The sequence below is a fragment of the Heliconius melpomene genome, chromosome 19 (assembly GCF_056956725.1).
Source record: "Heliconius melpomene rosina isolate 202511_hmr_F chromosome 19, ASM5695672v1, whole genome shotgun sequence".
Taxonomy (NCBI): Eukaryota; Metazoa; Arthropoda; class Insecta; order Lepidoptera; family Nymphalidae; genus Heliconius; species Heliconius melpomene.
Genome location: NC_140407.1, coordinates 6201601 through 6218050, shown reverse-complemented (window position 1 = coordinate 6218050; position 16450 = coordinate 6201601). Strand labels below are relative to the sequence as shown.

The window sequence follows — 16450 nt, the reverse complement described above, 5'->3', positions numbered from 1 at the left end:
ATTTGCTCGATGAAATTGGGTTTCTGTTTTACATGAAAATAAGTTTATAATTTTTGTGAGCTTCTCGCTGTATGGAAGGATGATCAGAGATAACCTAGTATTAGGAATTTGCGTGTTGAGTGTTTGAGCTCAACGCCGCACTTTGTTACCATCGCGGAAAAACAAAAATTATTCATTCTTCCAAGTGGGGATTGAACCTATATTTATAACGTTTATATTCTGACGCTGTACTTCGATATCCTCTATATTCCTAGAACTCCTCTCTGAAATAAACCTTTGATTGATGATAGATTGTTAATAGATTGAAGATGATAGATTGTTAATGTTGATATCAAAAATATGAAAAATCAATATAAGACTCCAAAAAGATAAATAAAGACAAGAAGATTTTCTCACCTTTTTCTTTCCGTATTATAAACATTTCTTAACAAAACATCAAACAAACCGACTCTACCAAATTATAAAACAAATAAAAGTTCCAAGTTAAAGCATTTATGTGATTCCGTAGAGAATGTAGGCCATTGGAGTAATTTACATGTATTAAATCGCTTCATCGAATTTACGATGTTGTTTTCGTGATAGGACAAACGTTGAAATGACCTGCGAAACGGTGTTTTAATAGCGGTGCTTGGTATTCGATATTTTGTGCGTTTATTTTACTCTTATTATAGATGTATAAAAATGTTTGAGAGTAAGAGAAATTCTTTGTTGTTTGTGGAAATTAATTTCTTCAAAAGTGAAGGCTCATTAGGTTCCTCTCTGTCTACCCTGCAATAAAAAATATGTTTTGCGACGACGGCCTTAAATAATAACTTAGATTAATCATAATTATAAAGCTTATTTACTTTATTTTATTTCTAATTCTAATACTACGTTTGAGTAGAAATTATTGAATTGCAGTATCTTAACACTATAAAGCTACAAACAAATTCACTTAAATACTACAAGTCTAAAGGCAATGAAGGAGTCTAATTGAATACAATGGAGACGGTCTAAAGTCAGTTTAAATTACTCAAAGCTAACGTGATTGAAGCAGAAACTTACGTCACGTTGAAGTTGATATTTATACTATTATAGCACTATCTATATCTAGACTAATATTATAAAGCTAGAGTTGTATGTTTGAATGCCCTAATCTTAGGAACTATAGAATTATTAATGAAAATTTATTTTTATACTATATCACAGTAATCTTTTCCTTAATATAACCCACTGTGCCTCCGGTTCCGAGTATAATATAAGTAAAGTATAATATCGACTAAATAAAGTATTGAAAAACAAATATATGTTATTTAGTGATATAACTAAACCCATTTTGATTGTTACATAGTAGATTTCAATTTCACTATAATAAAGCTCACTTACCGCCCATTCTTTAAACATAAAATGCGTATAAATAGTTTATTGCCGACGCTCGCTGTCGCGGTATGTCCCTTTATTGCGCATTTCATTTCCATAGGCACGTCCGACCTGGTACTGTACGCAAAAAAATGTAAATTGACATCTTATATTGTATTTATTGCTTTCTCATTCTCTCTTTTATTGAAATGATAAAGAGAGTTTTACTTTTTCTTTTTTTCTATTTTGTTTTTAATATATATATTTTTTTTGTATAATTTATTTATTTATGTGTCTTCATTTAAAAATGTCGTGACAAATAGCGCAATACAGTGGCAAATAGCTAATTTTCAAACATGTTTCATACATCCTCCAAAATTATTGAACATTTAATGACGATTAAAAAATCTAACTTTAAGAATGATTTTTTTAGATAATTTTAGTTCTTTTTCGGTCAGGTACAGATAGCAAAAAATGTCAATAAATTCTAATACACAAAAATTATGAAATAATTACTACTGCGTAGATATTTATGGGCTTATTTTAAACATACAAAAATAGAAACCAATCATATTCTAATATCAGAACTAAATTTAAAAAATACAAATAAACGATTAGTCTAGTCCTTCGTGCCACTCCAATCTCCCGCTTTATAACCGCACGCATTGTGTGCCGATCACGTTGTATTTGACGTTTCATCCCCAACCATCATGTCACGTCACGTCACGGCGTGTCACGTCGCATCATGTCACGTCCGCAATATTTAATTTCACGCACAGCTTTAATTGAGAGGGTTAGTTGTAATCTATGGCACCTATTTATTATGTGGAATAAAGTTTATTATCAAGAAGCGTCCATTTCTAAGATTTTTAAAACACACTTACTGACGCTACGCTTTGAAAAACGCGTGGCGTTAATATCTACCACTCAAAACGTCAAGAAAATTCGACGATGTATGGAAATAGTGTGTCTTAACACAAGCTTCCTTCTCCCTCTCTACGGGATACAGCGTGAAGCTCTTACCCTAGAATTTTTCTTCCTATCCTGGCAAAAACATGAAAAAACGTATAGCAAAGAAAGGAATAAAAAAGGATACAATCCCTGCTATAAAAACGAACATGACTTTCACAACACATAAAATTTTCCAAATGCGTTTCTTTCACACAAACAATAGTTAGAGGATCGATATTGACGTACATACACATACATATGTACATCTCTATGCGATATCTTCAATGGCTTCCACTAAACACGTTCTGGTAGAAATTATGTTGTTTATATTTATGAGGATTCCTTTCCTATATAAGTATCCATAATATATGGAATAATGAGGCCATCGTGGGGGTAAGAGTTTGATTGTAAATGTGACGGTTGTGGCGTTGAATTCCGCCACTCAACAGGCAATGTCTCGAAAATTAGGCGGTCGATGGAAAACCTAGTGTCTCAATAGAGGATAGATAAAAAATGTACTACAGCCTTCTACGTTAAATGGAATATACAACAGAGAAACATTTTTCCATTCGAACCAGAAGTTTCAGTTTTAAATTTCTTATAAAAATTTAACTAGCAATCATCGTCCTTTAAATTATGCATAGCAATTGGACCACAAAAATTTTAAAAACAATATATACAAAAACAACTTTTCCTACTATCCCTACATTATATGGATTTCTTTCTGAGAACCTCAAGTCTGAGTCATAATTAAATATAAGATCTGAATATTCATTCCAGAATTTAAATAATAATCAATTTTGAGAGAGTTCCAGGGTATTTCCGTCCTTAGGGAGTGCAACTTTAAATGATACTGATGTACTTTGAGGATTAAACCTTGACATTTTTCGTGGAATTACCCATCTGATTGGAAAGGTATTAAACTTTTCCGGTGTCTTTTTTGTTTGTCTTTTAACAAAATCATAGATAAATATTTTATATTCAAATACTACAAAATAATATAATATTAACATTTTTATGACATAGACTGGAAAGACTCCATTTTTTTTATATCGGCACATATTTTTCTTTTCTGCTCTTTATGTTACGTAATTTGAAAAAATGTTTCGCAAATAAGATTTGAATCAACGACCATCACCCAAACACATTCTACTGAGCCCCGATAGTCTCTAAAAATATTAACATACACATAAAATAAGGGTAGAGGGTAGATTTTAATTTACACCCTCCTAAAATAGTTTTTGCATACGATGTACGATCAAAGCGTTATGCATAGCGGGCCGCGGGGTAATGACCTGGATCGATGTCTAACTAAGGGCAGAAGGCATCCGATACGCGCCGACAGGCCATTCATTTTGTTTAGACTACCTAGTTGTTATGATGGTGGAATTTTGTTATTTTGAAATAGATTAGAAATTGAAATATTATTGCTTTTGATAGAGTGATTCATGTGGGAAGAATTTATCTTTAGTTAGTTATATAGTTTTAATATAATTTTTTTATTGAAATTCTATGTTTTCAATTGCTGCTCAATTTTCCGGATATTACATATTGAGTGGAGGAAGTGAACGCTGCGTTTTGTCCTGTTACGAGATCGAAGAAAATTAACGTAATTAATTAAGTAGAGTGGGAATCGAGCCCACAACCGTTGTGTTTACAGTGACACACTATGCCGCTGTATCACACCGTCCTGTTATTAAATATATTAAAATAAAATATTAAAAAAATAATTAATTAAATTATCACGAACAACATATGAACAACCTTTAGAAAATAAAAAATATGTAAAGAATCATTTGTTTCTTCTTCCGTTGATAAATTTATAGCAGATATACATAACTGACTGCGTTAAAATCCACTTAGCAAACTTAAATACACCAAAACTGTCCAAAAAAAGCAATATCACCTTTTTCCCAATGGAAAAATTCACTCCCCGTCCACTTGTAATTATTTAACGTCGCCCAATAAAACTAATCGCCTGTCCCAGCCCGCCCAAACCTGTCGAACTCCCGAACTCATCGTAGATTCTTTTAAAAGGCATCCTATCGGAAAATAGGCTTGGCATTCCAGAGACCGGGACAAATGCTTATATTGACGTGTAATGGATTTTTGAATGGCGTGTCGCATGCCTTTCGATCGGATTAAACCGGTTTGAACCGGCTCGATCCGCTTTGGACCTGTTCGTACCAGTTAAAAGCGGCACAGATACAGTATGGACACAAATGCTCCCTCTAATTCTATTCGGCAACTGCAATCACGTTTACAGGTTATATGCGGTCCAATTGCTTTCCCATCTGCAGCTTTAGAAAATGACACTTTAAATCTATTTTGTTTTATTAAAGGGATGAGATGGGACGTAGTTTGATTACTAGCACATCGTAAAGATAACTACTATATAATAGAACGGATATTTAACTAAATGATGCGTTTATATAACTAAAATTAATAATTTCAAATTAATAGAATAGAATTGTCGAAGATTTTGTGTGGTTTTTACAACTAAAATTAATACTTTCTAATTAATCTAATAGGATAGTTGAAGACTCTATTTGGTTTATTGCGTTAATCAGGGATTACAGGGTAAAATTAAAAAAATATCTTTGAATAACGGAAGAAAATATAGGCCATGTAATTCGTTAATCATTTTGATGCAACCTATTACACCTGCGGTCAGAATTAGCTCGGGCACTCAGATTGTTTCACGTGTCATACACAACATAAAGCTATTTCTATTTGACCACGATGGCTTAGCCGCATGTAAGTGCTAGTCATATATATAAACACTTAATTTCTCTCTATAATTTTGCTTAAGAATTTATTATTTACAACACATATTCTATTGTCACAGGTGCAGTGGGTGGTGATGGCGATGACAGCGACGACAAGGAGAAGGAAGAAGAAGCCGAACGCGAACGGCAAGAGGCCATCCGCGAGGCTGAGGAGAGACGCAAGGAGAAACATCGCAAGATGGAAGAGGAGCGGGAGAAGATGCGTCAGGAGATCAGGGATAAGGTAGGTCCTGAAGATTCTGTTTTGAAAATTCTGATAACCTTAAAAAATGGAGGCCTGTAAGATCAGTTAGTGGTTCGTCCTTCGGTCTGTCTGTTAAGACACTTTCTAAAGGAATATTTATCTACATTTGGAGCACAGAATACAGCAGTGAACGCCATGATTTGATCCATATTTACACAGTATACGATATAGAGGTGTAATCCTTTTCGAACAACGTATCCACAACAACAATATTATACAAACGTCAAATAATACAATTGTTTTCAATATGACATAAAAATACTTACAAATTTTATGTATGTATGGCACATTTGTTCGAGAACACCAATCGAAACTACATTGAACGAGTAAATTAAAAAATGTCCAAAGTCAAATCCACTATATCTGTATTAACATTTTCCATTAACTTTTTAACAAAAAAAATGTATTGAAATGTCAAAGCTTTCAATTTGACGTCGAAATGGAGCTTTTGAATTGTAGAGACATAATATAGGAGTACATAATGATTAGAGCTTATTGTTATAGTATTTTGAGAATAATTGAAAGTATTGCAATTGTGGCGCAGTGGTTGTGAATTCATCCCCAAATCGGGGAAGTTTCGTGCAAATTACCCTCATTTATCTACTCTCATATATATAACGCCCCATTCATTGTCACTACTCAGTACACAATGTCTCGAGAATTGTACAGAAATTAAGCATTTTAATTTTTTTTTCACTCTGGTGACAAGACAGAACGCGGCGTTGAGTTCCGCCATCAAAGTGCGTAACTGAGTGTCTTAACACTATGTTCTCTCTGCCAATGTTGCTATGCGAAAATTACTTTTTTAATATTCAAACGTATCTATGTGCTTATATATATTCAAACAATTATATAACAAAACAGGTCAAGAGCTTTCGTTTCACGCGCTATATACGTGACGTGAAGGGCTTTCACGTTACGCTGTAATAATTGGTTTAGTTCACGTTTTACATACAAGTGAGTATGTACGAGCAATTTGTGTTGAATTGGCATTATTTAATTTTGCTACCCTACTGAAGATAAAAAGAATTTTGAATTGTGGAATATATTATTGAGTAACTTTATAAAGAAGGCTTAATATCAATTGATAACTTTTTGTTAACTTCATAAAGGAGGAGTATTTCAATTTGATCGCATTTTTGTGCGATTACTCTCTCTCCCTCTGTGATGATTTTGTCACGACTCTGTTTGCTGTCAAAACAAGAAAATGAAGAGAAAATTTCTTTCACTCGGTGCGTGGATGAAATCTTCTTTTTATTTTTCTATCAGTGGCCACGATTATTATAAGATTATGTATTTCGTTTCATAAATTCTTTTTTTTTTCATAATTTACCTCAAAATCAATATATTGCAGTATTATAAAATAACTCCAAATAGTGTTATTCTGCATGAAAATTCAAAAAGTTATATAAAGCAAGTGAATTAACCGATGTAGGTCAAGTTAAAATAGTAGAAAGCATTTAATTTTTGAAAGTTTTATTAAGATTTTAATTAGAAAACTTGTATGGGAGGTTATTATATTTTTAATAGGCCAACTTTTATAATAGTACTTTTATACTAGATAGTCGTGAAATGAAGGCCTTAAATGTACATACTGATAATTAACTTTTCCCCCGCTATTTGTAAATTCTAGCTCTATTTTTTTATTTTCCATATCGGCAATATTATTATTTTAATAATAATAATAATACTCGTATAATAATATTTTTCTTACTTAAGAATAATTGAAAATAATGATTATGACAACCAATGTAAACGACGTTCATATAACAGGTTCTTAGTTCTCCTGGTCATTAAAAAAATCTATGTCTCGCTCGCTCCTAGTAACGAAGCATTGAGTGCAGCCTCTCAACTCGCAGTGCCTTCATGGGAACGGAATATCTTAACACTAGGTTACTAGTTATTCGTGGTAAAAAAGTAAGTAAACTCAGAGCTATAAAGTTTAATATTTTTAATTTGCAAATTCCTCAATTGTATTCAAATTCAAATTCATTAAAATGAACTTTGTAAGCTCTTTTAAACTTCCAATACATTATTTGAAATGTCAATATTGTTATTCCGGTACGAAGTTCATAGTATAGCAGCCTTCGCATACTAATATAGTTTTTATTTTGCTTTACTCTTATATTAATGAATAAACTGTCATCAAAAATCAGTTATTTGCTGGTATAAAATTAACATTTCCCAAAAAAATAAAAATACACACACACTTTTCGCTCAATTTTTTAGACATTGTGCTTTGAGTAGCGAAATCCAATACCGCATATTGTCTACCAGAGCAAAGAAATGAAAATAATTCAATCCCCTAAATGGGAATCAAACCGGCAACCATCACATTTACAGACGCTTTAAAGCCGCGCCACGACAGCCTCAAATATTTTATATATCTAATATAGTGTTTAAATAGGTCAAATATAATATACCAAACACTTTTAACCCAAGTCACTAATAGCAAACAATAAAATATAGGTTTCTATACACAGAAGAAAGAGTTGGACTCACAAAGCAAGTAGTTTCTTACCTAACGTGTCCTTGTTATTACCACTTTCAACATGACTTTTGACTTTTAACACTTAAAAAGCTAATTTAGATCCTGAAGTAGTGCTTTAATTTACAGTTTCTTTCTTACTAATTACCTCATTCTCAGAAAATGTCGTAAGATCTTTTAAAAAGGTATGAATTGACTGAGAGAAAAGTTGTCAAGAGATGGTTTTGGAGCAGTGGCACAAGTGTGACTGTAAACGAGACGGTTTTAGGTTCGATTCTCAATCGGGGGATTTGAATTATTTAATATTTCAGTGCCGAGTTTCAGCACTTAATCTCTTGAAATGAAAATTCAACGGAAAGTGGAGAACGGAGTGTCTAAACAATAGGTTATGCTGCTAACCCTGGTCTATGCAGGATATAAAAGTCATTTGGACGTGTATAAAGCCGCGGTTGCCATAAGTTCAAAATAGTTAACACTAAGCACATAATTATATTAAACTACCCACCGGTTTCGACTACAATTCGCTTCACTCGCTAAAAAAATAAAAATATTAAAAAAATATAACGCTTTCAAGTTCAACAAGATTTTTTTTATAATCCCACTTAATGCGGCGCCTTCTCATACGATAATCTTGATTACGTACTGCTGTATAAAAAATTGAAAATTGAAAAAGAAAATCTTTTTTAAAATGGAAAATAACAACGTAGACGCTAGCTACCATGGCGCAAAAAAGACATGTCTGAGTTCTAAATAATGATAATAAAAAATAATGATTATGAATTCTAATTCCACCCCAAAATCATTTTTTACATCCGATCTCAAAGAATAGTTTTCGCCTTCAGGTTTTTCTGCCTTCAAATTTATATTAATAATTACAATTTTGTTTATTTAATACAAAATAAATAACAAACAGTCAAATACTTTAATATTTTGAGGAAAAGCAAATAATTTTGAAGAGGTAAGTATGAGAATGAAGTGGCAATAGTATAAGAATGTAGGTCAATATTTACATAGCGTTTTAATATATTTCTCTTTTCTTCATGTTAAGTGCTCCTTTAGTTTGTTCTATAGAATTTACAACTTTTTGTATATCTTCTCGAATTGCAGGATGGTCAGATAATTTGTAACATGTAAAGACGTCCGTTCCCCAAGCATATTGCAAAAATCGAGACATCACGAGTTGAAAAGCGAAACTCTACGCCGTATTGTATATTACTAGTGAGGAGAAATGTCATAATTGTGGGGATTAACCTTATAACCATGGGGTTTACAATAAGGACCGTTCCTGTGATGTAAGTTCCTGTGAGGTACTAAAATAAAAGTAAAGTAAAGTAATAAAAAAAATAAAGAAGATAGTAAGGGCTACCGTTTTTATCATAAATGGATTATATAAGAGAATTCTGAAATTTAAAAATGAAGTAACTTATCACCTGTACCTTAAACGTATACGTAAAAGATAAAGACATAATTAAAATTATTTAGTTCAAAAAAATACTAAGCTTTGTTTTTTTAAACCTGCTCAGACATTAACAATTTTATGTGCTATGTAAGCGGCATACCTTCAGAATTTCATTAAGAGTTCTACATGCTAGGGTTGTGCCGTTTTTTATTATTATTTAATTATAGCTTTGTCTTTTACTTAACATATATAATTTAGTAAAACAGATTATAGGACAACACTAAATCTTCAATATCAATCCACATAAAAGAAATTAACTAGCAACTAGTAATAGCTGACATTATAGATATAGGTGGTTATAAGTTCAAAATAAACTAAAACTACAACTACAACTAATCGAGTTAAGTAAAAGTTTTTTACTTAATTTTGCCTCATTTTTAAGTGGCAGAACTCAACACCGCGCTTATTTTTCTTTCTAGAATTTGGTCTCATTTCCCTAAGTGGAAATCGAACAGCAACCATCGCGTTTTCACAATAAATAATTTATATATTCGCCCAAATCAACCCTAAGTTCTAAAGAACCGCCCCCACTGTACTGGAGACTTGAAAGAATGCCAGTTAATTAAAAAATAAGCGGAATACTTCGCTTTGTGGATACGGAATGAGATGAGACTGTCGAGTGAAATGTTCTTATGCGAGTTCTTGCTGTGAATTTGTTTTATTTATAGGCACTTTTTCAGAAAACAGAAATTTCAAATTAGTAAAACAATTGAGCTCACTTACGTCAGATCTTAGCAAAGGCTTCGTCATTAAAACAATCATCAATGTCATCAAAATCGGTCTAGTGGCTTAGGAGAAATATTGTGATAACACACGCACAGAAAAATTATATATTTGTCCAAGATATTCCAATATTTTGGAACACCACAAGTCGAACTTTGATTGAATTTAGAAAACTTTACCGTTTGACAATCCCGTCTAATGGGCCATTAGCAGCGCTAGTGTTCATACCCTCTAATAAAATTTCCTCTGAATACTGCTTCAAAGGCACCAATAATTTAGTAATAAGTTGCCGCCGACGTCTGTACAGTGTCTGTGGGAGAGCAGATTCGATTACAAGTCAAATTATATTTACATGCAAAAGTTCTTGAACTTCATGGAGCTGTGATGAATTTTGTGGTGACGCGTGGAACGCTTCAATAGGATGTGCTTCTATTTGATCTCTTATATCCATAAGATATAATAGTGGTAGTGATAAGGTGAAATATTTTTAGGAGATTAAAATACATATTATTTAAGAACATATATTTAACGACAGGTTGAGGATTCGATTCCCATTCGAGAAAATGAAATATTTAATATTTTCATTTTCTCACTCTGGTAACGAAACAAACCATGGCACTCAACACGCCATGTCTCAAGAAATCGATGGAAATTGGGGAGGGAAGTGTCTTAACATTAGGTTCCCAGGTTTCCTCTGCCTGCCCTACTATATGCGGAATATCTCGTGAAGCTAAAAATATATATACAAATTTGGCATTAAGGCATAATTATATAGGTATATGTATTACGAGTATATACGTAACATTTAGTCACCTTACTGTACACCGCCTTACGTGATCTTATTACTGTATATCGACTTGGCCCCGTTTTTGAATTCCTTCTGCGCCAAATGAGGGGTATTTTTAAAATCAAATTTATTTCCTTCGCGACTGTTTTGAATGTTTCTAAGTATTAGCGTTTTGTATAAAATGTTTAAGAATTTTTCTTTTACGAAAATTTTGTATATATTAATTAGATAAAAAATGGATAATTGTTTTAGAAATAATATGGCAATGGGAACCTCGGAAATTGAAAATGGAGTATCTTAATACTAGGTTCCCTCTGCCTTCCCTTCTTCATGTTACACACGAAGTGAAGATAAAAAATACCACATATAAACTCGGCAATAAAACTGAAATAATATCTTAACTATAAATTTGAACACAAAATTCGCTAAACGAAATTTTATAGCGATAACCAACTAACTTAAATAATAAGAACGGTCTAACACGCATAAAATAAATTTACCTAAACTTCAAAGTAATATGTCCTTTAGCTTATAAGACTTAGGGGTGTAAATCCCGAAAGCTACTCCTAACATTTATAATTTATTATACGTAATATGAGCTGACCCAATCGTAAAATGAGAAAGGGGTTGCCGTTACGTAGCGCTGACCGAATTTTACTTTTACTTTGGTTATCCGAACGATTTATTCGATTTATATGAAAACTACTGAGCAGTGAAACTTATTTTTTATGTACATAAAAAAAAACTATTTCAGCCCTTTTTCCCGCATAGCAGGAGAGAGAGAGAGAGGGAATCTATTTTCGAGATATTGCGTGTTAATTGGCGAAACTCAACGCCGCACTTTATTTTATACTCAGAACGAGGAAATGAAAATAATCCATGAACTTGATTGGAAATCGAACCCATAACCGTCGTGCTGACGCTGCCAGACACTGTCCCTGCGACAGGACCTCTTGAAATAATTTAGTTATTATTAATATTTATAGAGTAAGACAGACATTTAACCAAAAATATATATCCCTGCCTTGTTATTTTCATAAGGATAAAGAACAAATAATGAAGTACTGTAATTATTTCACTTCCGGCGCGAGGGTAAGCTACAATTAAAAGTTTCTAAGGGTGCAACTTGTTACAATTTTGTAGATCCTTTTGATATCGTGGACTGTTTCTTAGTAAATTATATACACTTTTATTGATATAATTATTTGTGTTAGATATATTTATGATTTTTTATACTAATATTATAAAGCTGAAAAGTTTGTTTGGTTGAATGCTTTAATCTCAGAAACTATTGGTTCGAATTGAAAAGTTATTTTTGCGATGGATATTCCATTCCATGGATATTCCCTGCTGGCAGTATAACCTCGAGAGTTTAGAATATGTGAATATCATATAAAACTGTTAGTTGTTTTTATTTGACCACTGGGACTAACCCGAAGATAAAATTAGTACATAAATGAAATATGTATAGATTTATTAAGAGGACGCTATCATAGTAAATTAAATAAAAATAAATAAATAAAAATATATTTATTTACACTTACAATTAGGTGTTGTTTGTTTACAATGATAGTAGATTCAATCCTGATTCGGGGAAACGATTATATTTTACAAAAGAAAAGTAAAAGAAGACAGCACAAACAAACTATTTACCCCGCTTGCACGTGTACGTAGTCGTGTGTACGTAACAATCTAGTTCACGTCGAGTGCGCGGACTCTTAGCCTTAGTCAACACTATTAGCGGGCGTAAACACTCAACGGGTTTTTGTAAACGGATGTCTGATTGACGATTAGAGGGACATTTTTCTTTTTATTTTTAGCTTCACGCTGTATCCCTAAGGGGAACCTAGTGTTAAAACACTACTATCCATACTTCCCGTCGATTTTTCCAGACATAGTATGTTGTTTGGTAGAACGGAGAGTCGAAATTGAAAGTAATTTACTTCTCCGAGTGGGAATCGAACCCACAAAAGCCGCGTCTATAAGTAGACACTGTGCGTAGCGCTAGGAGGGCCTTCAACAACCATAAATTATTATCATCTTTCTATTCGACTAAAATGAGAATTTGAAATATGTACCTACATTTATTTCCTTTTTAAATTCTAATAATGGGATTGGTATTAAGAAAATAATAGATTCAAGAATATTCGTCTATACAATTATCTTGCTTAAAATAGCTTACCTTCCCTCGGCCAATGAATAACAAATGAAAGGCAATAAAAATAATTGAACTATTTAGTATCGATCGTATATACCATATGTCAGTTATTAATTATGAATTGGTTTTAATTTTTAGGAATTTGAATTTACAAGAGTTTCAAAAATAACATTCATTTAAATCATGACGTAATGGGTTGTCCCATGTGACATGGCGTCTGACTGCAAGCGCGATGATTGTAAGTTAGATTCTCACTTGGGGGAATGAATCATTTTAATTTTGTCGCTCTGGTTAACATCATAAAGTGTCAACAACATAAAGCGCGACATTCCTTTCTGCCACTTATATCTGGAATATCTCGAAAAGTAGGCGAAAAGTAAAGATCGAAGTGTCTTAACACTAAGTTCCACCTACACTTTTATGCGTGATAGACCGTAAAGCTAATAAATGTTTTTTCAATTTCACACTGGGTTTTCCCCATCTATCACGCAAAGTATACACATATTATTGAAGGGACGGAAAGTACGCCATAGGATTTCCATCTATAGCAATAAACAAAACGTTTAAAACGTATCAGATATCTAACATAAACAAGTTATATTACACCCTAAATTGATTAAATCTTTTATAACCCAATGCTTCCTTTGTTTCGTTTATTCATATTCCTCGTTTCTTTGTGATTCACTGTATCTGTGGTGTGTGTCATGTGTCATACAAGTCATATACAACACTACCGACCACGAGGGCAAAGCAGCAAATAAACGCTAATAAATTATTGACAGATATGTACCACTTGTGGCATATGAACCTGCACTTACAGCAATTGCAACAACAAAGGGTATTTGATCCAAAATTTCAATATAAAAAAGTGTCAAGCATTAGGTAAAAGCAATAAAATCATGGTAAAAATAATAGTCTTGCCAGATCAAGCGTGGAATAGAAAGTGTAATATACTTTAGTCGACCCATAAGTTTACACGCGAGAACATCGTTTATGCGGTTGACGATTTTTTCAGTACATTTCACATTAAATATACGGCGTAGCGATAGAAAGAAAAATATGTTTATATTTTTTTTTATATTTCATATTGTTTTCTTTCTTGTTTTTTGACGTATATTATGATTCTATGGTATTAAAAGAAGATGTAGTGCTCATGCTCTTCTTTTTATTCAAATCTCGTCATATACGCACCTGTAGCTCCTCCGGTGCTGCACGGGGTCGTGGGCGGCGGTGATCATCATCAGGTGACCCGAACGCTCGTTTAACTTGTCCTTTTTTCATAAAAAAAAAAAACAATATACTCAAAAAATGTCGTTTAGCAACCTCACAGTATTTGATTGTAAACACGACGGTTTGTCTAGTAAGGTTGCAAGACAAACTTCAGAGTTGAATACCGTCACATAATGTCTAGAAAATAGCGTAGAAAGTGGGTGAGTATTAAAATACTGGGTTCTCTTTACCTACCTGATATATGCGGGATACAGCGAGAAAGTAATAAAAAATAACCTTTAATATCAAAAAATATAGTAAAATCAAACATTACGACCGTACCCTCGCCTACTCTCTCTCTCCCTTACATTACACAGTCGGCCGCCTCCTGTACCGATACTGATGTAATTTATATTCACTCTCATTATAGCACTTCCATTTACTTTCTAGTCGCATCGCATTTGGTACGAGTTTAGGGTGTATATCGTTTATACATACATACATAAAGTATGATGATGAGATGTTGGGAGTATTTAAAAACGAGATAGTTAACACTTAAGTGTTGCTGTGGACTGTAATTTCCTAAAAAAAATATTTCTAACACGCTCGTCATTAAGTTGTAACTATTTAACTTTGTAATAAAATCTAATTAACTGAATTTGATCCACTTGTAATATTGTATAAACTAAGTAATTATACGTAGCTTTGGGGGCAATATAATTACCATATAATCGAGCTGGTCTCATCATGGAGCTAGGAGTTGAATAGTTGACATATTTAGAGGTTGCTAACAAAAACTTATTCTATAATGAATTTTATATCATAAAATATAAAATAATAACAATAAAATTGATTAACAAAAAATAAACATCCATCACTTAGCACGGGCTCCGGCCTCGTAAAATAGAATATAAATTAAATGAAAATTTCTATCCCATGGAAGGTATAAGCGTCGCGTCGGCTCCATCACGTCGGCAAATGAGGGAATAACCGCGTTAGTCACAATCTGTACTGCGTCTACGGTCTACGATGAACCTGTAGTAATTGTGTATAGATATTTAAGTTAGCTTAATTAATTCTTAGTTTAATTTCTTTTTTTTTTTGGATTTTTATCTTCACATTGTATCCAGTTATGAAACATGGGAAGACAGAGAGGACCCAGTGTTAAGACACTGTGTTTCCCATTTTTGAGACATTGCGTGTTGAGTGGTAGAACTCTACGCTGGTGTTTTACCTTTTGCCAGAGTTATTTAAATAAGTAAATACTAATAATTTTGTTATTCTTAGATATACCTATTTTAGAATGCTTTTATTGTTACAAATTTTTTATTAATATTACTAATAATATTAAATCAAGATCTAAAGAAGCAAAAGAAGATAATAACAGAAGTAAAAAGAAAAAAATGTTTAGCTCATGGATGTGAAATTGACTCTAGTAGGGAGTCCGTTTCAACGCGACTCCCTAATCGAGTCAGGTTGACTTCTTTGAGTATATCTCAACATTGATTTAATAAAGAAGAAAGAAGAAACAAAAAGAAGAGATGAAGAACTATATTACAATATTTGTAGAAAACGTATAAAAAAATACAATTAAGTTACAAAGATAGTAAAAATATAATTAAGTTGTTACAAGCGAATAAGAATTTCCACGTAGATTGATAAGAACGTACATATATGGCATAGTGATTAGAGCACAAGCAAAGTCAGTGCAAATGCAAATATGCAAAAAAAATGTTTTCTTTAAATATTTACGATCCTTATTATTCTAAAAATATATTTTTAAAATTTGTATCTTTTGTTTTGACTACTTTTATCGTAATTTATATGGAAATTACTAGCATCGACTAAATTAACTTTTTTTACAAATAATGCGATTATTGTATTTAAGAGTTTGGTAACAATAGAAACCGAGATGAGGGTTTATATTGTGATTTATTAATAAACAAGTGATATATTAATTATGTATGACGTTATACAAAATATCATATTTCTTGCTCGTTCATTCACTTAATCCCTTGGCTTGCCTCGTACCCTGTGTAATGGCTGACATTCCAAAATGTACACCAAAATTATGATTATGTGTGATTTATGATAATTAATTATTATGATTTATATGAGGGCATCATAGCGTCGCTGTGTTACTAGCAAATGTAAGATCGGCGCTGTTTGGTTCCGAATAAAGGTTTTGGAATGAAGCATTTTCCCAAAATGTCCAAAATTTTATATAGTGAAAAAAAAAACATTTAAATAAATGTTTTTTCTTATATTTTTATATATATTTTTAATTATAAGCGCACAACAAGT

The 16450-nt window shown here is 32.4% G+C and overlaps 1 protein-coding gene across 3 annotated transcripts in view; it reads left to right on the top strand.

Annotated features, from left to right (window-relative positions):
* The window catches only part of cpx (synaptic transmission protein complexin), a 174334-nt gene that overhangs the window by 151132 nt on the left and 6752 nt on the right, over positions 1-16450 (top strand). For all 3 annotated transcript variants that reach the window (XM_085203145.1, XM_085203146.1, XM_085203147.1), the window contains one exon: positions 5138-5301. In XM_085203145.1, coding sequence (XP_085059271.1) covers positions 5138-5301 — 164 coding nt within the window. The remainder of the gene's footprint in view (positions 1-5137; positions 5302-16450) is intronic.